General features: G+C 43.8%; 1 protein-coding gene across 1 annotated transcript in view; it reads right to left on the bottom strand.

The window, feature by feature from the left end:
• Positions 1 to 4,392, bottom strand: part of LOC134367731 (lanC-like protein 3) — a 117,543-nt gene extending 113,151 nt beyond the window's left edge. The window contains exon 1 of the mRNA XM_063084460.1: positions 3,820 to 4,392. Coding sequence (XP_062940530.1) covers positions 3,820 to 4,392 — 573 coding nt within the window. The remainder of the gene's footprint in view (positions 1 to 3,819) is intronic.
• Between the last annotated feature and the right edge of the window lie 7,827 nt (positions 4,393 to 12,219).

Below are 12,219 nucleotides of genomic sequence, written 5' to 3'. Positions count from 1 at the left end.
TTTACAAGTGAGGAAATGGAGGCTCAAAGATAAATTATTTGTCCATGATCACTGAGTGGCAAAGTCATTTTAACTGAGGTCCTGGGCCTCTCCTTAATCCCTCCACCATTCCCTGCTACATTCTCACCAATAAGAATAGACCCAATACACTTTTTTATGGCATGGTTTCTTGGGACTTCAGTGTCCCGCTGCTCAAGGATATCTGCCTAACAAACCCTTGAAGATTTTTCTCTTGAGTATTTTTAGGAGGGCCAAGTTAAATAAAATTATATTACCTGGACAGAGTGATTCTGTCTGTCTCTATAATCACACATATTTTTTTCACCTCTGAATCTTATAAACATAAATACAAATAACAAAATCAAATGGAAGGAAAAAAATCCTGAAAAGAGTACAGTAAGGAAGAAAATTAGATAAACCCAGGGGTAAACACTGGTATATAAAAATACATGTGATAAGACACTGCATACTAGCTGATGTGGAACATGATTCTGGCCAAACACTTTCTAATAGCCAACACAAAGTGAGAAACACAATCAGTTACATGACATAATTTGAAGATTAAAAAATTCAATCAATTGCCAGGAGAAGCACAACTATTTCTGTTTCTAAGTCCTGGGGGAAATTCCTCTTGTGAGTCTTTATAATGAAAGCATAATAGGATATAGTAATCAGCATTCTAAACTACAGTCTTATAAATAAATATACCAAGCTTCATAGAATGGTGTCTTACAGCATTCCTTTATAGATGTGGCTGGTATAATGTCAAAATTATGTGGCATTGTATTGCTTTGCCATTCATAGCATGGTCCATGGATCAATAACATCAGCACCACCTAAGAACTTGTTAGAAATGCAGAAAGACCCCATCCCAAGTGTAAATCAGAATCTGTATTTCATTAATAAGATTCGTAGGTGATTATTATGTACATTAAAGTTTAAGAAACACTGGTATAATGGTTGAGCTTGACCTGAGAAAAAATAATTGTAAGAAACTCTCATTCATTCATTTATTCAACAAATATTTGCTGAGATCTTGGCAGTAGGAAAGGATTTCTTTAAACATGACACCAAAAGCACCACCATAAAAGAAAATGTTGATACATGGGACACAATTAAAGTTGAGTGGACAATACTTGCAACAACACCAAAACAAGAAAAGTTGGGTACCTAAATATGTGCCAGGCACTGTCTTAAGGCTGGGAATACAGCAATGAAACCAAAAAGCTCTACCCTTATGGAGCTTACATTCTAATTGATAAAGAATTTTTTTAAAAAATGAGTAAAATAAAGCAGAAAAGGGGGATAAGTCAGGGAATGGGGTTGCAATCTTAAATAAGGTAGATAAGAATGGCCTGATTGAGGAGAAAAAGGCCTGTGCAAGGTCAGGAAGTTAGCTGTAAAAATACCTAGCGGAAGTGTTCCAAGCAGAAAGAACAACAAGTACAAACACTGTGAGAAAAGAGAGTGCCTAAAACAGCAAGAGGGCCAGCATGGCTGAAGAAGAGTGAACAAGAAGTAGAGTAGGTATGCAGGGGGCTAGATCATGCGGGGCCCTCTTGGCTCTTTTAAGTATCATAGCTTTAACTGTGACATGAGAAGCCACTGGAGAAAAGACAATAGGGAGCCACTGCAGGATGTTGAGCAGGGAAATAATATAATGAAAAGTGTTTTTAAGATTTGTTTCATAGAGGTAGATCGAATGGCTTGAGTGGGAGAATACAGCTCAGAGTACATTACACTAATCCCAGTACATGGTGATTCATTCATTCAGCTATTTATTAGGTGGCAAAGATGTGTCAAGTAGTGTGGGGAGGATCTAAACTGGGGTGACAGCTGAGGGAACTTCCAGAGGAAGATGAATATACATGATATTGGAGGGAAAGAAACTCAGGATGTAATGACAGATTATTTATAGAGAAATGACACAAGTTCACAATTCAATTTAATCAAGGTTTATGGATAATCTACTAAAGGCAAAGTCATATGATGGCTAGGACTTGGAGGTGAGGGTGGTGCATAAGGTTTGTATTTACCCCTCAAAGGGCTTCCAGCCTGGCATGCTAAGGCCCCTGCCCTACACCTCTGAAGGCTGAACCACGTACTTGCGTTGCTGCAGCTAAGGCTGGCACTGGGACTAGCTGACTTGCTCAGGTTAAGAGCTATTTGTTGTTGTTTTGGGGTTTTTTGTTTGTTGTTTTTTAATAACCATTGGAGCTTGTTGGGAGCAGCAGCCAAAGCATCTCAACTTGATTAGTACAAAAAAACAGATCTGGTTTGGCAGGAGGGCAGAAGAGAGCTCTTAAAAATGTCTTTGTGGATCAGTGTTGCAGACTGGCCCTGGACCACCAGTCTTTGGGCAAAGAGTCCTTCTGGTCTACTTCCACCTGTGTGACCTACTGTGACTCCCACTCTTTGCATTCCATTCTGGAGAAAAGACCCCAATACGTGGAAAGTGGAAGAGGCAAGCTTAAGGAAAACAACAGGGAAAAAAACGAATTTGAAAATTGCCTATCACCAGACTGCAAGGTCTGGGAAACAGATGCAAATAAAATGCAAATGATATGCAAATAGGTCGGTGGCCTTCTAAGAGGTTTTATACAACTGGAAGGGCCCTTGGGAAACTACTAGCTGATAACAGTGACTCAGAAGCAGAGTGAACTATTTCAAGACAACTTTGTCACACAGACCTTTGCTGCCCTTTTAGCACAGTGCACATTCTTTAGTAATCTTTTTACCTCACTTGAATCAATCTCACCTGCTATAAATCAAAAGAAAAAAAAAATCAAGTTTGCTTCAGCAGAGGTTATCTAAGTTAATTACACTTTTAAACAGCCTATATACGTTTAATTTTTCTTCAAACGCCTTTCTCACTCAAATAAAGCCAAGTTAAATGTGTCACTTCCTGCCTAGAACAATATTTGGCTCCAGTGGATTATGAATGAAAGTGCCTCTCTTTCAGTTCTATTTACTATGATCCTTTAGAGGTTTTGTTTTCCTACTCCACAGGAACTGGCACATTCTCTTCTAATACCCATCCATATGCTGTATTCAAAGTGAATACAGAAAACATATACATATATATAGTTGTAAAATCCAATTCACTTGAAGGAGCCACTGAAAAGCTGTTTATCAAGAAAAGGTGCCCTGTCAAGAATGCTGTGGTCTTGATCATCCTAAGTGCACATTTTAAAATTAAAAATGCAAATTTGACCATAATAAAGTACATTTCTGTCTGCATTTATGTATTTAAAAGGGGAAACTACCATCAAATATGCATTTACTAAAAGCCATTGAATGAACTAAATAATAAACAACACAGTAAGCACATGAGACCTACAGCTGTGCAGTTACAGACTCGGGGGTCGAGAAGCAACTTACCTTCACACCAGCCCCCAAAAGCTCCATTACTTTTCTAGTACTCTAATATTCGAGGGTACCTCAGCTTTGGACAACAGGGTCAAATGAAAGGAAATCTTTTTTTAGGGTTTTATCTCACTTGAAAGGGCTACACTGTCAGCCCCCAGAAAGCTGCTGAGCAAAGAGGCATCTGGGTGGTGCCATGTTCAGTGTAACACGCAAATAAAGCGCAAAGACGCGGAATCCCAACAAATGAGAGATTGAAAAAGAGAGGGAAGACAGACAAAAGCAGGAGATAAACCTCAAGAGACTTAAAAAATGAGAGAGCCAGACAAAGATTAACAAAGAGAGAGGGAGAAGAACAACCAGGGGCAGTGCTGTAGGAACCTGGGAATTCAGGGAAGGGCGGCAGGGTCGGGCGGGCGGCGAGCGCCTCCCGCGGCCAGGGCTGCCTCTTACCTCCTGTGCGAGTTTCTGCTTGAGCACCAGCGCGGCACATAGGTAACCCGCGCGGCCCACGAACAGCTCGTCGGAGCCGCACTCCAGGAAGGAGACCGGCGCGCAGACGGCGCACAGAGCCCGGAACTTGCCCAGCGGCTGCACGTAGTCCGACCGGCCCAGGGCGTGGTACACGAGCGTGGCCACGGCGTACACGCCCGCGCCCCCGAGCAGGAAGGCAGCGCGTGTGTCGGCGTCCGGCTCGCCCCACTCCTCGGCGCGGGCGCACGCGTCTATGAGGCGCTTGGCCGAGCGCAGGTAGCGCTCCCGGGCGGCGGCGAAGAGCGGGCTCTGTGAGACATGGTAGAGCATGTAGGCCACCCCAGCCACGCCGCCGTACAGCCCCCCCTGGCAGCTGCTGGCCCCAGCCGTCGCCCCCCGGGCTTCAGCACCTCCCCTCAGCGGGGGCAGCTCCTGGAGGATGCGCTCGATGGTGGCGGTGACCAAGGGCGCCACCGCCTCTTCGCACTGGCCCGCCAGCAGGCTGCCTTGGTAATCATCGAAGCGGTTGGCGAAGCAGCGCTTGGTGTCCATGCTGTTGCCCGTGCCCCCCAATGCCGAGCTGGGGACTGCTTGAGGGCGCGCCTTGCAGCCCCGCGCACCACCTCCGGCTCTCTGAAGCACTCGGATGGCGGTGTATACGGCGAGGATGGAGCGCGAAGAGTGAGACGGGAGGTGACAAGAGGAGGCGGGTGCGAGGAAGAAGCACGGAGCGGATGGCCAAGTGGGACACCGGGCTGCTGCGAGGCCCAAGTGGCCAGGGAGAGCGCGGGGGATGCGCGTCGTGCGCCCCCCTCCCAGAGGCCGCGCCCTCGCTGAACCCGCCCCCTCCTGCGCCGCCGCAGCTCGGTCGCCTCTCCAAGGGGCCGAGGTGATCTCCTACAGGACCCACGCGGGGCCCGCGCCACGCCTCCCGCCCCGCCCCCGGCTCCTCCTCTCCCGGCGGAAGGCCAGAGACATGCGGGACACCGCTCCGGAATGCTGAGACTGGGCATACACGCACCTGGAGGTGAAGGTGACGACCTCAGTTCCTTGTGTATTGAAAGTGTGGTCCTCGGGTCAGCGGTGGCAGCATCACCTGGGAGTATATTAAACTCCCCGGCGTCTCTGGCTTCGTCCCGGACCTATTCTATCAAAATCTAAATATTTAGCAAGATTCCCAGGTGATTCACATTAAAGTTTGAAAAGCCAAAGAACTAGGCTACAATACCAGGGAAAAACTGAGCACCTTCTTCAAAGCCTGTTTTTCATCTTGGTCACTTTGGAGTTCTCATTCTGAATGTTTCATTCCCAAAGACTGAGGGTTTGAGCTCATCATGTTTCGTGCATTAGAATGGTGAAATGCCCCATACAGAAACTTTTTCTTGGCTTTGGTTGTTGTGTTGTTTTTCTTGGGGTATACAGGAAAAAGTCGAAAAACAACAGGTTAAGGCAAGGGAGTGGGGAGTCCCTGTCCCCCATGCCTGAATAGTAATTGCCCAATAAATACCTTCAGGTTATTAACTAGTTAATGTAAAGGTAAACGCTGTGTGAGAATTTAATTAGACTTTTAATCTTTTTTCCTGTCCTTAGTCTCCTCCTTCCCTCCCTCCTTTCCTGTGTTACCTTCTGCTTTCCTTCCATGGGCCTTATTGAGGGTCTCCTATGTGTCCTGGAACCTTGACATAGATGGATGAATAAAAGACATGATCCTAATCTCTTGGAGCTTATAGTTCAGTGGGAAAAACAGAAAATGAACAGAAATCACACAAACTAGTTGCCTTTCTTGTGCTCAGCTGTTTTAAAATAATCATTCCTTTTCCAAAGTGTTGACTCTTGAAGGCTAGAGAGGTCACCTCTCCCAGTGCTTTTTTTTCTTTTGTGTGTGTGTGTGTGTGTGTGTGTGTGTGTTGTTTATTTATTTATTTATTTGAATCATAATTGATTATACGTATTTTTGGGATTCAATGTTGGCATATGTTGATCAAATCAATATCACTAGTATGGATATTGTTACAAATTGTACTTATTCTTTATGCCTCTTGTCCAATCTCTCCCTATCCCCCTCTCCCTCCTCCCTCCCACCACTGATAACCCTAGATTTCTTCCCTCCCTCTGAAAGAGTAATGGTTACTCTGTTGATTTGTTGCCTAGATGATCTGTCCAATGCTGAGAGGTGTGTTCAGGTCCCCCAGTATTATCATAGAGCAGATGCTTCTTCTGTCACTCTGGAATGTGCTTTGTGGAGAGACATCCTCTTCGTTGGTCTCTGCTGGTGACTCTCTTTGTGTCAATGAACTCCAGTGGCTGGTGGACCATCTGCGTGGTGGTTGTGACGTCTAGCTACTTTCACGGCAACCATGGTTACTATGGTGGCTGTGGTGGGCCACCCACATGGAGGTGACGTTTTTGGCATGCTCCTTGGTGCTGGTGGTATGCCTGGTTGTGGGAGTGGGACCGGTCCCCAGCTCTATGCCTCGGGGCCCCACCACTGGTGGATTGCCTAGTTATGGGATAGGGGTCCAGTTCCCGGCTCCAAGACCTGAGACCCGAAGCGGGACCCCAAGGTGCTGGCAGTGTGCCTGGATGTGGGAATGAGGTCTGGTCCCTGACTCCATACCCTGGGCCCCCAGGTGGGTCCCTGAAGTGCTGGTGGTGTGCCTGGTTGTAGGTGGAGGTTCTGTTCCCCGGCTCCCTACCCCAGTCCCCGGGTGGGACCCTGAGGCACTGGTGGTGTGCCTGGGCCGGAACTAATTTGTTGTCCTTTACTTCTAAAACGGGGGAACTTCCTGTGGGAACCAGGACTTGAGCTGTGTGGTTGAGCTAAATTGTTGCTTTGCTGCTGTTTCCCTAGGGAAGGCTTTCTGTGCAGCTCAGTATTTAATGGTTGACCTTATAGGTACTTCTGGCTCTCCAGAGACCCAATGTACCTGGGTTGTGTAGAAATTCTGATCTGGGCCTCAGTTTTTTCATCAAACTGCACACCATGCAATTCTGCATTCCCTACCTGTCTCCTCTGAGTGGTCCTGTGCTGATTGGGGGATGGATTGGCTGTCCTTGCTGTGTCCCAGTGTTCTCTCGGTGGGCCCATCAATCCCACAGCCCATACTCCAAACACTTCCCATAGGACAGGCCCGAACCAGTCCCTTGCAATGACTCACCGGCCTCTGAATGGCTTCCCTTTTTCAGCTGTTCTGGCTCCTCGCTCCTGTGTGGGTCCACAGAAACCCTATTAGAGGTCTTGCTGTCCTGGGGGCCACCAAAGCTCTCTTCTCCCCTGCTGCCTCCAAGCAATTACATCTGAAGGGCACAGCTGCAGCTTCTGCCAGCTTCTGCTCCATGCACTCAGCAGCTCCGGCCTTAAAGTGGCTGTGGCCCGAAATGCTCCGAGCAGTTTTTTCTTTCTCTCATCGTGGCTTCTTCTGCCTTCATGAACTCCGTATGTCTCTCCTCTTCCCCTGAGCTCTAGCAGCCCCAGCTTGGCTGTTTTTCCATTTTTATAGTTGTAAATTGGTTGATTTGTGGCCGTGACTGACACTGGTGATACCATCTGTTCTGCCTTCTTGACCAGAACCTAACTCAAGCTTCTTTTTTTTCATTTTGATAGGACTGTGCATGACGAAAAACAAGTGACTCATAGAAAAGTTGCTGACGCTTTGTGGGGAGAACGACTGCCCCACTTACTTGAAAGACCAGTTCTGTTTGGAGGTACGTTTTTTCCTCAAAAATGTTAATCGTCACAATGACTGGGAAGCAGAGATTTAATAGCCTGCCCCTCTGCTCTGTCTTTGTTTGAGGTAGTGTGAGAAAAGACCTCAGTTTGCTAAGATTATTGCCAGAACTGACACATCTACGTAGTTCAAGGATAGTATGGCCATCATCCTTCTATAATGCTGCCACAACAATTTTATTTTTTAATAATGATAATAAAGCTAAGTCCATTTTAGGCAGGGACCTTGTTTTATTGAAGGAAGGACATCAAAGAAGCAACTGAAATGTTTAGTTTCTCCTTGAGGCTTCCTTCCTCATCCCTCAATTGTAATAGGAATTAGGAGTGATTTTTTTATGCTCTTGGAAAAGGAGACAGAAAATGCAAGCCCTTACAAGCAGAAATGAAGCCTTATTCCACTTCATTCCTCTTTACCTCATCTTTGTTATGAATCTAAAAGCAACTCTATTAATTCTGATTCTGATTATCTTTCCACACACCCCAGTCCAAAGGTAGCACCAGCAGCAATGACAGGGACCTGTGCTGACTGGCTTCAAAATAGAGTTGTAAACAAGTCTCCAAGAGAAAGAACTCCACTTTTTTATAGTTGTGTCACCTCTCTGTTGCTCCAAAATGCTGGATAGCAAACAACCACAAAATTGTGTAGCATATAACAGTAAGTTTATTGTTCATGCATCTGGGATCTTGGCTGGGCTTATTCATTTGTCTGGAGGTGGGCTGGCTCTCACTTGGGGGGCTGAGATGACTGGGCTCTGGTCCACATGTCTCTTGTCCTCTAGCAGGTCAACCCCAGCATGCTTGCATGGCAACAGCAGAGGGCAAAATCAATAGTAGTAACATGCAAGACTTCTTAGGATCTAGTCTCAGAAATGGCACACTTTTCTATCTCATTCAACTGGCAAATCACATGAGGAAATATAAGGTGTCATTATGGAACTCCAAAGTTCCATGATGAAGTGTGTGGATACAGGGGAGGGTAAAATACTGGGGTTCCTAGGGATTTCTTTTGGACATTAATGCAAATAAGTAAAACAAGAATCACAAGATGGATATGAAACAGCATGATTTGGGGGAAGCAAACGATTAACGATATCCAGAAGCTCTTTCGAACTCACAGGATAAATTAACTCTTTTACCTATAAAATTCTTTCCCAAAGACCTCTTCACTTTGTTTGCCATGTACAATCACCTGGCAAAACTCCAGCACAAAACATTCTTCAAGGCAGAACAACCTATATATACCACATGAAGCCTCACCTTTAATTGTTTTTTACTTAACTTGCAAGCAGTGTTTTTTCTTTAAAAATCATTACTCCACTAGAATACACTCTCCACGAGAGCAGGGCTTTTGTTACATTTATTTACTGATATGCACCAAGAGCCTAGAATAGTCCCTAACTATTCTACTACTATTACATGTAGTAGGTACTCACTAAAAGTTTATGAAATTATGAATAAATTACCACAAGAGTGCCGTGAAGTAGCTTGGAGTGTAGAATACAGAGTGAGGCCTTTGTTGAAACTTTAACCTGACTTATTTAAACTCCTACTCTATTCCTTTTGCTCTTGTGAGTGCAAGAATGTAAACATTCTGCAGTTTCTGCCTCCTTACTTGGTTCCTCTACAAGATCTGGTGACCTTTATACTTTACCTTGAATTCAGTGACTCTACAAGTTCTATTTTTATTAACCCTGTGTGGCAGATTATATTTTCCAAATATGCCCACAGCATATCTCCTATGCCACATGCTCCTCTACAATCAATGTGATCTTGACATTGCTTTCATCAGGAGATAAGAACATGTTATCTTCTTTTGAATCTGAGTAAGCTTGCGACTCACTTGTAACCAATAGAATGTGATGGAAATGGCACGGCATGACTTCCAAAGCTAAGTCATAAAAGGTAATGCACCTTCTGTCTTCCATGCTGGAGCACTCACATTTGGAACCTTGTGCTGCCTTGTAAGAATCTGACTACACTGAGGCTGCCATATTTTGAGGAGGCCCAGACAACGTGAAAAGGTCATTTGAAGGTTCTTGGGCCACCAGCCCAGCTGACAATATCAACTGATAGCTATGTGAGTGAGCCACCTTAGATATCCATCCCAGCTGAGCCTTCAGATGACTGCAGCTCCAAGTGGCAACCACCACCATCTCAAGTCCTTCCGTAATTCCTAATTCCTGACCCACAAAATTAGGAGCAAATAAAACAGTTGCTTTAGGGTAATTTGTTATGTAGCAATGGTAACTGGAATACTCTGCTAGCTTCCAGTGCCACAGAAGTTCCCACTAATCAATACTGTCCACTAAACAGGACAACGAGCAGTTGGGAAGAGGAATAGTTCATAGGAATTGGAAAGACAGAGAAGTATGCAAGCACCCAGAAAGTTGTGTTCCAAAATAGTAATTTTACTTAGATTATTAAGAAGTAGTAATGACCCCACAAGAAATATGCAGCTTACACAAAATCTTTCCAAGGCTATTTATTTTACCCTTATCTGCAAGATTTGTCCTGAGATTGACAGAATTTCTAGCAGCATTTGCTGACAGACAGCTCCCAACACATGGCTTCTGTGATCTTGCTGAATTGCCCAGTTCCCAGTTCTTCCTCAATATTTCCTTATTATGGAGATTATGTAAAACTGTGGATGGAAAATAGTTTTACTGGCTTTGTCAAGGAAATCACATAAAATTATGCAAACTATCCAGGAAAAAGAGTATTAAAATCAAAGGGTTCTGCTTATGCAAATCATTGCTATCTAAGGGTGAATATGAAAAAAATCAGCAATCGTGCAACTGTCAAGCCTCACCACTTAAGGTTCAATACATTTTATGGGATAGGCCATCTTAAAAATGCTTTCAGAATGTTGTTCAAAGTTCTGCTCAAAGGGTGCATCCTGGAAATGGTTGAAATTACTGAATAGTGCTACGTCCAGTCCTTATAGCATATTCTCTATGGAGACTCATCCCTGATGTATTAGATTAAAAACCTAATTGGAGAGTTCTCACTGCTTCTGCTCATTTACCTCCTCTAACCTCTTCTAAAAACAGCCACCAGAATATGTCAGATCCTGTCTTCTGACTTATGGAAATGTTTTGCATGTCCCTCAAAGGAATCTCCAGAGTCCATAGGATGGCCTACAAGTCCCGCTGCCATTCAGCCCTCATTACTTCTCTGATCTATCCTCCTATTCCTTTACCCCTTGCTCCTTCAGCTCTAGCCATGCTGGCTGCCTTGATATCCCTCAAACTTACTAGTCACAGACTTAATGCACAGTTTCCTTTGCAGTTTCCTCTTCTTAGAACACTCTTCAAAAGGTGTACTCATGGCTTGCTCCTTCACCTCTCTCTCAGAGTTTTCCACAACTTATTATTTTAAATTACAACTCCTCCCCAACCATTAGTATTAAACAACTATATTTTACTTATTTATTTTGTTTCTCATCTGTCTTCCTCCACTAGAATGTAATCTGCACGAAGACAGGAACTTTTATCTGTGTTGTTTCCTGCTGTATCAACATCTAGATCAATGCCTGACACAAAATATGTGCTTAATAGATATTTATTGATGTCTGTAATACCCTTTATAATGTCAAAATCTTCCCATCAGTGACTGAGTTTTGCTGTCTGTTTTCTTGACCAGTTTCTTGATTGAACTCCTGCCACAAGCAGCCATAAAAATGTGCATTTCAAACATAGGATTTGATTCTTATTCTTGTCTCCTTTTCTCTACCTCCAGCATTATCAATTTTAAGCATTTTTTTAGCCATTATAGGCCAAAGATAGTCAACAGTATGCAATGTAATAGCAGAATTAGAAGCCAGGTGCAGTAAGTAAGCAAATGGTAAGCAAATAGGCACTCACCACTCCACCTGAAGGAGGGGCAGCCCAGTTTGACTGGTCACATTGGCCAAGAGCAAGTAGTAGTGCACACCCTAGCTTACTGGATGTGAGGAAAACATGTGCCAGTTATACCTTTGGGTACTAAAATGTGTGTGTATGGATGTGTGATTTGAATGTACTATAATAAAACATTCCTCTATGGGGCACTGCTAAAACAGGTATGTCTCTACTTTAAACTGTGAATCTGTGTAAGGTACATTAAATTGTTAAGTGGAGGTATAAGCCTTCCTTTAGTCAGAGTAAATTTTTTAACTTGAAAATTATAACAGCTTCCTACATGCAGTCACTTCTAAGGTTTTCCCCAGGCTGTGGGATGTTAGAAGGAAAGAAGTAATTAAGAATATCTATGGTGATATAGTTCAGTGGCTGTTAAATGATAACCTAGTAATGATAATGCATTCATACACCAGCTTTTTGTCTTATGGTCAACTGATATTTCTACTTCTAAATTCATAGTTTTCATTGTTGTAAAAAGCTCCACTGCCATTAATATACAGTAGAATTTATTTTCTGATAGTCAATTTCTAGACATTTGCATGAGTGCGAGAGGTGGTAGTTAAAAGGTATGTCTCAAATAATTGATATTGATTATGATTCTGGAATACACATGCTGACACTTTTCCAGATGTTCTTAATATGAGATGACTGCTCAAGATAGCTTGGCCAGCATTCCCATGAGATACAATAAGGGGTAATATCCAGAAAGAACCTGGGTCTCAGCCAATAATCTAAAAAAAAGAAAAATCCATT

Source organism: Cynocephalus volans, chromosome X (assembly GCF_027409185.1).
Source record: "Cynocephalus volans isolate mCynVol1 chromosome X, mCynVol1.pri, whole genome shotgun sequence".
Lineage (NCBI taxonomy): Eukaryota > Metazoa > Chordata > Mammalia > Dermoptera > Cynocephalidae > Cynocephalus > Cynocephalus volans.
The sequence above is the reverse complement of the archived record's forward strand: the minus strand, read 5'-3'. Positions and strand labels throughout refer to the sequence as shown.